The sequence below is a fragment of the Lagopus muta genome, chromosome 6, assembly GCF_023343835.1.
Source record: "Lagopus muta isolate bLagMut1 chromosome 6, bLagMut1 primary, whole genome shotgun sequence".
Taxonomy (NCBI): domain Eukaryota; kingdom Metazoa; phylum Chordata; class Aves; order Galliformes; family Phasianidae; genus Lagopus; species Lagopus muta.
The window spans coordinates 40,816,669-40,829,080 of NC_064438.1; the positions used below are offsets into that span (position 1 = coordinate 40,816,669).

Genomic DNA, 12,412 nt, shown 5'->3' on the forward strand with positions numbered 1-12,412 from the left:
AGATATCATTTTGCTTTAAGTGAAAAGGGATATATACTTGGTTCATTTAAATCCACAGTGGCACACAGCTTACAGTGAGCAGATTTTTCCTTACACGAAGGAGGAATAATAGGAAATGCACGCATATAAAAACTTAACTGGGAGCTTTTACTTACCAAGATCATATGGGCTATCAGATTTCCTCCTAAAGCTCCAAATGTGTAGTAGACCAGGGCCTTAACAAATAAAAATATCACTGATTATATAAACATCTCCCTCCAAGATAAAAAGAAAACACACACAGAAGATTTTTTTCCATGTGTTACCTTAGCTTGACTAGAATTGACTCCTAGACCAGATGCATACAGAAATCCAAGGGCCTAGAAATAAAATGAAGATAGTCAGCAAATCCCAAGGAAATTCCAGGATTACGAATTCCTGGAATACATAATTATAAAGGAATCATACAACAACTCAAAGTTGGAAAGAACATGCTATTCTCTACCTTCACTTGGTACTTCCTCTATCTAGGCCTTTCCTTCCTTATTTTACAATATCAAGTTCCTAAGTTGTTCAGTTGTTTAAGAAACTTAAGAAACTACCATACATGCAATTCATCAGAATTCATTCTAACATAACAAACAAAAGGTCAGAATTGGTACATACATGTAGGGAATACAGATACAATAGCAGTTAGAGTAACAAAAATTGTTGGGCTACATTTTTCCAAGTTACTTTTATTCTTTAAGTTTAGTAAAGTACTACTGTATCTACTCTAACACCTGTTACAGCTGTGTGACTCAGTAGAGAAACTAGTAGCATAGAAGATGCAGTGTACATAAACCATTCTAGGCAACTCTCAAAGTGTAGAGAAACAATGCAGATAGTACTGTGTAGTTAACAGAATACATAAATAAGAGGGCTGTGGAGGTCACCAGGCGTAATAGGATCTGCAGGGGCCCCTTCTGTGGTTAATGGAATACATAAAAGGGAGGCTGTGGAGGTCACCAGGCTCTGCGGGGGCCCCTTGACAGTTGAGAAACCATGGTGATACATGGCAAGACAAGACATGCCACACGTCTATTGGGTAGAGATAATCGTAGCAAAGGTGATTGGTAACACTGTGCTATAGGGAGAGCTATAAGAAGAGTGTGTTGCTTACAATAAACTGCATTTTGTCACATCATTTTGGTGTGCTGAATAGTGAACGAATGGATCAGGCCTAGTGCGGGACTGACTCGGTCGGGCGCTGGGCCTGAGGCTGTCAGGCCACTGCAGGCTGGGCGGACTGCAACTTAAGTCGCCGTGAGAAATGGCGACAGTACTGAATTCTAGACTGATAAAAATTCTGATCTTTATTAAGTCTCTAGAAAAAAAAAATACTCTCGCTTCTTAAAGCAAATCAGTGCTCTAACACTAAGTGGGGAATAGGATTTTAAGGACAAAGAATCAAGAGAAACTGGTCAACTCCAAAAGAAGCTGATGCTTCTGAAACAGAGAAGGAAGTATATGCAAACACTGATGTACACAAATTGACAATAGCCACAAATTTCAACACAATGAACAAGTACCACAGAATTGTTTCCATTGAAAAGGGGCCCTTAAAGTCATCTGGACCAACTCTCTTGCAATGAGCAGGGATACCTACAGCTAGATCAGTTGGCTCCTGGTAACAACCAGAACAAGTTGTTTCACATCACATTTTCAAACAAAGTGCTGTGTCTACTACCTTTTTTTAAATCTAGGTAACAGATGACATTCATTGTTTTCATCTCATTCTAGAGGAAAGAACAATCTATAAAACCCATTTAAAACAAGTACAATCTATAGATCTAAGCGACTTATAAACCTATGGAGATTTTTGCAGAATTTAAGAATTCATATACCATTTGTCCTTTAGGAGAACCTTCTTCTGTTAGTTTTTCAAATAGCTCTTTAGATGACTGTATGTTCTGCTTCAAGTAATCCCCAAACAACAATGCGTAAGACACTTTCTCCATTGCCTTGGTATGATTCATGTCAGCTGCCTTCAGAAGATATTGATATGCTCTTAAAAGAAAACAATTTTAGTCACTTCAAAGCAAAACAGATTCCATTCCTAAACCTGTACAATTCACATTCTTGTATGAACAATTTCAAGCAGGGTGCTGAATATTTACAAGGACCATTTCTGTAATAACCTCAGAGAATATAGCAGATTAAAAGAAGCCTGAAAACTACTTTGGAGTCTTTGATTTGATGAGTACAAAATTATTCAGATGAAAATACCAAATATTTGGTCCAAGACAACTGCACACATGACAAGTCACGTGATAAAACAGTCATGCTAACTGTAACAAAGTTCTCTTTTTTAAAATCTGATACTATTTAATCAAATGCTAACAGGTATTAGCTGTCTTTATCTTTGCCAAGGTGTGATGGACAATCTCTAAGTGTAGCTCAGCTTTCTGAGGTCAGAATAAGCTGCCTTGTCTCCATTGACAAATTTAATGCATAATCATGCTCACATAATAATCAGTACCCTGAAGTCACCACTTCCTGATAAAGCTGCCAAAATGAGTACCAGGCAGTTCTAAACTTAACTTCTTAACTTAGCTATTATTACAGTAAACTGAAAACTACTTCACCAACAATTGGTTGTATTACAGGGCAGAAAGTAAAAATACCAGAAAGAACAGAACATCTCTTTCTATTCTTTTTTGGTTTCTTCTATAAACATTACCCGAGCTCACAAAAAGCTAATTATTTGAGCTTTAGTAATTTGTGAATAAGATTAACATTTCCCTGAAGATCGAACAGAGCAGGACAAGAAAAGCTCTTCTTCACCAACCCAGTATTTGAAAACGAATGAAAACCATAACAAGAAACATTTGAAAAAGGATCTAGTAACAGAGACATATCAACTACTTGTATCACACACTCTCCTCTCAGGCAGGTCTCACATTCAGACTGTAGCTAGAAAACTGCAGCACCACCTTGCATTAAGCCAACACTTGGAAGACACTGATTCAGAAATTTATTTTCATTACCATCACTGCCTAACTTGTTGATAAGTCTCATTAAGCAGGAAAATACCAAGGCATCTAATTTATGTTAATTCATAAACATAAATGACTGACCAGCTACATAGTCATTATCTTGTAGGGATGGAAGGTGTAGACTTACTCTTTCTTCTGAGCCTTTTTGGTGCTTTCATTAAGGATTTTCATTCCAGTCTGATAAATATCCTCAGCTTCTTGCATCTGCCTCCTCTTTTTGGACTGCTCTTCAGCTTTTAAAAGCAAAATAAATAACCCAAAACATTAAGATCTCCAATTACACATCTTAAGACTGGTTTCTCAAAATTCCTACTTGTTTTAAGGGTAAATACAGTTTAAGGAGTATTTTTGAAGACCAATAAACAACTCTGAGTGACTACCGGGCAAAGGAAACGTTGAGCATCTTCAAAGATACCATCTCATGTGATCTCTGTCATGAGTTTGCTGTTAAATTATTCCTTTTCTTGCTCAAAAGCAAGCTGTGCATGGAAGAAAGGTTCCTCCTTCAGGAGGATGCTTTCTAGAAAAAGCTTGCTTGCATACAAGAAAATCAGCAAGTATAATGGGGAACACTGTCAAATCTCCATACTTCTACAGCTTCAGAAAGCGAGTTTTACAGATTCCCCCACTGCAAGATTTCCCAAAAGCTTTAAAAACTGCACTTGAACTATAATTCTTCCCCAGTATTTCCCATCATGAGAACTTTGCCTTTCTCATTTCTTACACGAGATGGCCATTAATACACAATAAGGACTTCTAGATCTTGTAGTAAAGAGCATAAGGATATATGAAAACACTGAATTAAGAAAGTATTATTTGAACAAAAATTAAAAACACCAGCTTGCTTACTTTCACAGAAGCCCCACTTTTGATCTTTCTTGTAATCATAGGTTGTTGCACACCAAAGCCTGCCATCTTCCCTCCCATCTGCAGTACACTCTGCATATTCCTTCTCCATAAACAAAAAGGGGAAGTGGCAAGGTTCACCATCTGCAGTGCCTCCAATAGCTGTCAAAACTGAAAATACATACCCAGAAATAACTTTAATTTATAGAATAAAGAGAAGCAGCTGTCTATCATACCAACATAGGAGACATACCAGCATAATTCCTACATATTAACTTTTATGAAGTTAAAATTGTATTTAATCAATTTTTGAATCAAAGAGTCTAACTTACAAAAGCATGTAAAAACAGTTACTTTCCCAAATAACACTTAAAAATATTAATCTTATTTTCAATTACGAAATGGAACAGCAGGTATCCTATTTTTAATTTCTCAGCAAATGCATTAGAATATACAATTTTAAGGAAAGACTTCCATGAAAAACTGCACTTTTTTTTTTTTTACGTAAATACACTGAAAACATTTTTTCACTTCACCAGTTTAAGTTGCATTCAAAATTACTTTTAGTGGTGTTACTTTTTATGCACTCACTACACTATCAAAGGTTAGCAATTCCACTGCACTATTTTTAGGTAATGTCAATCCTCTATGAAGACTATGAACTATCTTCATTTTTTGAACATGAAATCATAGAATCATAGAATCATAGAATCACTAAGGTTGGAAAAGACCTAAAAGATCACCCAGTCCAACCATTCACCTATTCCCAATAGCTCCCACTAAACCATGTCCCTCAACACAACATCCAGTCTTTCCTTGAACATCCCCAGGGTCGGTGATTCCACCACCTCCCTGGGCAGACCATTCCAGTGCCTGACCACCCTTTCTGAAAAGTAATACTTCCTCATGTCCAGCCTGAATCTCCCCTGCCGTAGCTTGAAGCCATTCCCTCTGGTCCTATCACTAATGACACGAGAGAAGAGGCCGACCCCCAGCTCACTACAACCTCCGAAAACCTCTGAAAATTATTTCAGTCAGCCTTTTATGAAGTTCTGTTTCAGTATGCTGAATTCAGCAGTTGGCTTGAGCTTCGTTTGAACACATTTGCAAAGATCTGCAACTGATAATGTCAACTAGACTGCTTTTTAAAGGTAAAGTTTCTAGCTCTCGTGGCTGTAGGGAAAGTTTGTGTTTTTTTCCTCTCTCTAGAGAACTACACTTGCAAGGCCAAAAGATCACACTAGTTTATTATTATTAATAGGAAAAATCCCCAGAAATAGATCACTTGTTCAAATTGCATTTCCTAAGTTGATTCCTTGGCAGATGCCCCTAGGCAAGTTAAATAACATGAGGAAAAGTGTTATCAAACATGCATTAAATGTGTCTTGATGGAAGTAGGTTTGAAACATTTTAGATGTCAGTTAGCTATTGCATAATGCACCACCTCATGCTAAGAGCTCATGACAGAACTTCATTATGAAGATACTTTATACCACATGAAATCCAAATACATATTTATAAGTATTCAGGAATTTTAAATACATTGTGTTACTCTAAGATTCCTACAAATTGGAAGGGAAATATGGCAGGAATTGACAGCTCCGTATCAACTGATTGTTGCAGTTGGTGGAAAACTGCCCAAAAAGGATAAATAACCAAAAGATACTACATTCTTTTTTTCCTCTTCACAGATGGGAAGAGAATTCCAACTTCTTTCTCAAAAGAAATGTTTTAATTGCAATTATTCTAAGATTCCAAAGATGGAATTTTTCTCTGCTCACTGACCTGCAAAATACACATGGAAAGTTTAAAAGTATTTTGCACGCAATCCCATCACCATGCATATGAGTGAATATATCTTTAGAAAAGCTTTAATCTCTTGTAATGCAGTCCTGTCTCTGACAGCTCGTTCAAGAGATGTAATGTGTCTGAGGCAGATTCCTGCCCCACTCAGTTAAAAATCTCCTCAGTGAAGCTTTCCTTTAAGAGTCTTCTCCCTCCCAGAATACAGGCACTTTTCTGTCAGAACTGCATTTTGTATACAAAAAGTAATCCTTCTATCCACATCACTAACTTATTTCATAACAAGTTCAAAAGAACTGGACAGGATGTGTAAACTTGCAGTTTTTAAATCATGTTCAGTACTTCAAAAAGAACAGTTAAAAATCTTAGATGCAAGCACTACCCAGGGACAAGCCATCTACTCACATAATTCTGAGGTAGGAAGTAACTCATTTTGAAACAGATTGAGTAAATGAAGTATTTAGTTAATTAGTGCCACAGAACTATTAAGTAGAGTTTAATATACTTCTCCTTACAACACTACATCTCTCAAAAGCAGTATTCAATCCTATTAGTAACTTTTTTTTTTTTAATACAGACTATACACTAGTTCTGCATTAAGAAGGTATATTAGAAAATACTTGAATATATTAATAGAGACCCTATTCATTATTCCTGTTTTCTTTTGATATTCAAACCAGGAGTTGAGAAGATAGACACCATTAGTATTACCGTGTAGCTATTCTTTTTAGCAAAATTGAAAATTAAATTTTTATGGACAAAATGAAAAGGAAAATTCTTTGCTATACAAAGTCTAGAGTACTCAACTGTACCACGTAGGTACCATTCACTACTAACTGAAAGTCAAAAATAATAATTTTATATAATCATATTTATATTATTTATACTTATAAACGTATACAATATCAAACTCATATTATTGTTAGCAAGATACAAACAAACAGAAAAACCAGAACACTAGAAGTTAGAGATGTTAGACACAAGGTTTTACTTGTATTTGAAAATTTACTGAAGTTTACAAGCAATTTAGTTGCTGCCCTAAGGCACTTATAGGAAACTTGTTTTTATATCAAGGTTTGTTCCTTCTTTATCAACCTACTCTCCAGACACTTGGTCAGCAGACTGCAACACTGATGCAATTTCTCTTTCTATGGTTTCTACACACACAGTAATATACATGTACTTGAGTCCTATATGAAGAATTCAGTGCTTTATTGATTTGACATTACAATCTTTTCAAAAAGATGGTAGTAATAGGACTAAAGAAAACTCAAATGAATCTAAAAATACACACTAAAAGCTTCTTGCAAATAAAAGGATACCAATTACCATTCTGGTAAATTCTGGAAAAGTAAGGATGCTTGTTAGCTGATGAGTTAAAAATGACTATTTGTGTTCATTTACATCTCAGCTATGCAGAGTGTTTTCTCTTGCGACTAGTTTATACCCTTGCAAGCAGTTACCTGGACTCTGTATTTCTGCATCTTCCAAATCCTTATTTAATAGGTCAGACATGTCTAGAGAGTTCAACTCTTCCAGAGAATTCTCTTTTTCTTCCTCTTGACTGTGGAAGTTCTCTTCATCCTCAGGCTGAGAGCCTGACTTCCCTGATTCAAGAAAGATCTGACCTGCTACCACTCGAGTTCCTGCAGAATGGTCCTTCACCTGGTCCTCTGCAGGTAAAGCCTGAAAGAAAGCAGCCACATAATTCAGAAGATTAGAAACCAAAAAAAGAAGTTGCAAAAAAAAAAAAAAAAAAAAAAAAAAAAAAAAAGAATACATATATTAATTTAAAAAGACATGCTGTCATGATTTTCATCTGGGTTCCAATTAGTATAGTACATTTAAAGAGGATTAGCAGAAATAAATTGAGCTATTAGCTCTCACTGACTCCATCCTAGTTCCATGAAAAGAACACTCTTCAAGATACAGAAGATTAATTCTTTCATCACACAGAAGTAGTCAATGAAACAGTGAGAGCTAAAGAATTCTTGAAAACAACAATTGAATCATATTTCTGCATTTCAGACCCTTGTTCTTACTCCACAAGAAAAAAAAACAGAACGACTAGAAACTTTTCTCACCTCTGACTCCAGTGATTCATCTTGATTCCCTTCTTCATCTATAAGAGAGATTACAAGTCATTACATGTTTTCCATAATGTTTTATTTTTGAAGAACAGCTAAAGTTTTGTTTTGATTTTGTCGTATTTTACCACTGTTTTGAAATACTCCAGTGTATAAAGTTGAATAATGCAAGTAATACACTTCAAAATAGACCCTGTCATCAAGTGTTGTCAGAAGGAATCAAAAGTCTCACATCTGAACTTTAAATCCTGTAGCTTTTCTAATATTGGCATAATACAACTGTATCCAATATTAGAAAAGCTAAAGGATTTATTATTACTGTAACTCAAATTAATCTTCTACATTAACATGCAGTCTGAATTCTTCCAGTTCAGCTAAACTGCTTGAAAAGGTACACAGAAAGTGCAAATAACTCAAGTAATCAGAGGATTTTAGTCACCATATCAGCTTTAGTATAAACAGCTTCAAGATTAACCAGAAAGTGATATTAGCACCATCTCACTGATAATTAAACAGTACTTTGCATAGAAGAATGATAAATCCGTGTGCCTGACCAGCATATTCAAACTTCAGGCAGAAGTTTCTCTTTAGAGCTAAGAGAAATGACTTGAGATATTGTTTAAGAGCTGTAATCTTTGATTAACTGTCATCTTTCTCACCTGAATGGGTTATTACAGGCTAACCAGTTAGAAAGATGGGGAAGAGAAGCTGAAGATAAGAAATGTCATTAGGCAGAGATCCACTAAAATGCAAAAGGAGCGGAGGTGAAAACGAGGCAGCAGATCATCTGAAAAGTTTGTTATGACGCTTTCATCACTGTTTTGCAGAGCTGTGTAAGTGATTCAAAGGACTACTCATTGTACTTCAGACAACTTGACTTACACTACCATTCATCTCAATCAAAAGCCTCAAATGTGACAGCTGAAATGTGACTCTTACCAGATCTGACAACATTGTCAGCATCTGACACCACCTCATCTAGGTGAAATGAAAAAAAATGCTATAGCTTTCCCTTCCTCCAGTACAGAACTCAAATCAAAATAAAAACTTTAAAATCTAAACAAACACGCCACCAACTCCTATTACATATAAGAATTCCACTCCACTCCCCATGAATTGGAGTTTATAATGCTATCTGAGCACAACCAACACAAGCTAGAGCTCATTAAATGTTTGCTCTTCAACCCTGAAAGTAAATCACCTGTTTCATTTCTATTGCATCACTGAAATTCTCTCTGAAGGAGCCAGCTTTGTTATTGGAAAGCTGCACCTGAATAATTGGTTCTAAGACCAGTTTAAAACAACAAGTCTGGTTTAACTGTTTGTGGGTCATGGCAAAGTAGATGAGGTTGCAGAGATTACTGGTAATATGACTAGAAATAACTGAGATTAATGTTAATTCCAGAGGACTGATGACTAATATGCACCCTCTATTTACAGAAGTGTCTACTTCCAAGAAGCAGTTGAGAACACTCCTGACAGAATTAGTGGCAGGTCACAGTTTGACCTAAGAACAGCTTATTGGTCAAGGTTCAACTCCTGAATAAAGTCACGGACGATATATTTGTGCACCTGCTTCAGAGATTAAAGCTGATAGATTCATTTGTTTTTCCATGCACAAATGCTAAAGAAAAGGTAATAGTTTTTTTTTTTTTTTTTTTTTTTTTTTTTAAGTTGAGTCTCTTATCAAGGGTGCCTATCTCTATAAAGAGCTTCTGGAAAACAAAACAAGAAAATGAATCCTACCTTTTATTTTTTAAACAAATAAGAAGGATACTAAGAAGTACTGAAAGGAAAGAGTAAGCAGAAGGATTTGTGCCTGAAACAGGCAGCTGGTGAAATTCACAAGTTTCTTACAAACCATGCAGTATTACAGACACAGCTGGGTGTTCACATGCCCAGCCAGGATTCTAGGGCAGCTAAGCACCTGCTTCAATTATCTACTACTTCATATATAGCTAAGATCAGCTTCAAATAACCGCATTTATTTTATTCCAAGTAGAAAAACCTCTGTTCAGTTAGCTTATTTAAATATAGCAGAAGTATTCCAGCTGTAGTGCTAGCTGAGTTTTGTAAGAACTACCACTTTCAGGAAAGTATTATGGAGAGGGGGTAGAAATAGTGGGAATCAGTTGGTGCAGTTCAGATAACATCATTAGGTTGAAGAAGCCCAGCAGTTCCAATGTTTTGCTATATTCAAGAACAAATCAACTATAATGCTAAAGAGCTGCTTCTACCAGACAACTAATGCTTGTTTTAACATTAGAATGCTTGCTCACCTTTGGGAAACAAACCAAAATTCAGTAACTGGAAGCTGTAGACAATCTCTCACAGTTTTAATAAACATTCTAATTGATGACTGACAGTTGGTGTCCAGAGAAGGGCAACGAAACTGGTGAGGGGTCTGGAGCACAAGTCTTATGAGGAGTGGCTGAGGGAGCTGGGATTGTTCAGTCTGGAGAAGAGGAGGCTCAGGGGAGACCTCACTGCACTCTACAACCTCCTGAAGGGATGTTGTGATGAAAAAGGGTCTGTCCTCTTCTCCCAGGCAAATAGTAGCACCCGAGGAAACGGCCAGAAGTTGTACCAGAGGAGGTTTAGGTTGAACATTAGGAGAAACTTTTTCTCTCAGAGGGTGGTCAGGCACTGGAATGGCTGCCCAGGGAGGTGGTAGAATCGCCGTCCCTGGCAGTGTTCAAGAGGCGCCTGGATGAGGAGCTACGAGAGATGGTTTAGTAGCTTGTGGCACTGATAGGAATGAGAGGGTGGTTGGACTAGATGATCTTGCAGGTTGTTTCCATCCTTGTGATTCTATGATTCTTACAGTTTTGGCTACACTTTTCAAGTTTCAAACACTATCACAACAAAGCAACAAGTGAAATTTAGTATGCTCTATGCTTTGTACACAGTAGGGGTGCAAAGACATGTCTCTGTAGTGCAGGAAGAAAGTATTTCTTGGACCATTAATAAAGCATAAAATGAGATACCATTTACTTGATCTTTGTCATTTTTTTTTTTTCATTTCTATTTTGTGTACATAATGCATTAACAGAGTAGGACATACATGTGTATTTATCTTTAAGTTAAACACTGAGCATGGAAATTTTTTAATATGCACATCAGAATTTTGATGACTGCTGTTCTAGAGATCATCTGTGGTATTTTTACTTCTTTGAACATTCTTTTCGTGCCAGTGACTAGTCAGATGATGAAACAGAATGCAAGCCCTGTTTATCCCAATTTTGTAGAAACAAAGGAAACCTAAAGTCACCCATGATTACTGCTTATCAAATTTGGACCTGTTGGAGCACATCCAGAGAAGGGCCACAAAAATGGTCCAAGGGATGGAACATCTCCCCTAGGAGGACAGGCTGAATGAGCTGGGGCTGTTCAGCCTGGAGAAGAGAAGGTTCCAGGGAATCTGATAGTGGCCTTTCAGTATTTAAAAGAGGGCTATAAGAATGAAGAGGACAAACTCTTCAGCAAGGTCTGTTTTGATACGGCAAGGGAAATGGTTTCAAACTAGAAGAGGGAAGATTTAGACTGGGTAGAAGGGAAAAGTTTTTTTTTTTTTTTTTTTTTTACAAAAAGAGTAGTAAAGCACAGGAACAGCACGCCCAGAGAGGTGGTGGATGCTCAGTCCTTGGAGAAATTCAAGGTCAGATTGGATAGGGGACTCTGAGCCACCCAATATAGCTGTAGGTGTCCCCAAGAGATACCCCTAGGGGAGCTGGAATAAATGACTTTTAAAGTTCCCTTCCAACTCAAAAATCCATAACTCTATAATTCTGTAAGAAACTTTCAACTGTTGAATTCAGAAAAGAAATGGCCAACAGAGCCACTTTAGCATAGATCCTATTCCTATTACATGAACCTCGAAAACTTGCAATGAGTTAAGCAAAATCCTTAAGCAGCATCTATTCAGCAAGACTAATTTCAAATTATCCCTTCAAATTATCTAAGTAAATTATTCCCAGTTACAATCTTTGTAGTGCCCTTATTTTAGGGCAACTACAAGATAAAGATAATGGTCAACTCTCACACTGAATACAAATCTTTTTTCCAGTCTCCTTGCAATTGCTGCTAGCTGTTTACAGCCCTCTGTAGAAAATGAGACTTTTAATAAGGCAAAAGTTTAGGAATGTATTCCAGTTAGGAAAAAAAAAAACAAAAAAACCTTGCGAGGGACAGGAAAAGCCATTAAACTCTGATGTTTATGAGAACAAATATAAATACATACCTGTATTCATCTGTCCTACCAGTTAATAAAACAGTACCAGTACAAAAAAAGTTATGCTTATCACTAATGCTAGCCAAAGAAGGCACAGGATAGCCAGAGCAAGAATTGCTTCCTCTCTTCAGGCAAAGCAAAAGAAATTCTATCTCTTTATTCCCATGAGCAAGGGAAACAATCTAGAATCAAAAAATATCCACAATCAGAAACAAATAAGATTATGTTCCCCCCAACACTGTTAATGAAGCAGAAGCAGCAGAAGGCCGCTGCAGCTACAAGCAGTAGCAGATCACTGTCTTTCACCAGAACAGAAGTAGCTTCTATTTTCATCTGCTTTTGCCCATGCCCCCACAGATGCCTTAGTATTCTTTCCCTAGACTCAACCTCAAATTTCTTCATAATCTGTACTAACATTATGTCTTAAA

The 12,412-nt window shown here is 36.7% G+C and overlaps 1 protein-coding gene across 2 annotated transcripts in view; it reads right to left on the reverse strand.

The window, feature by feature from the left end:
- The window catches only part of SEL1L (SEL1L adaptor subunit of ERAD E3 ubiquitin ligase), a 32,308-nt gene that overhangs the window by 17,973 nt on the left and 1,923 nt on the right, over window positions 1-12,412 (reverse strand). For both annotated transcript variants that reach the window (XM_048947395.1, XM_048947394.1), the window contains exons 2-8: window positions 7,751-7,788; window positions 7,130-7,352; window positions 3,867-4,034; window positions 3,145-3,250; window positions 1,866-2,028; window positions 306-359; window positions 156-215 (exon numbers count right to left, since the gene is read on the reverse strand). In XM_048947395.1, coding sequence (XP_048803352.1) covers window positions 156-215; window positions 306-359; window positions 1,866-2,028; window positions 3,145-3,250; window positions 3,867-4,034; window positions 7,130-7,352; window positions 7,751-7,788 — 812 coding nt within the window. The remainder of the gene's footprint in view (window positions 1-155; window positions 216-305; window positions 360-1,865; window positions 2,029-3,144; window positions 3,251-3,866; window positions 4,035-7,129; window positions 7,353-7,750; window positions 7,789-12,412) is intronic.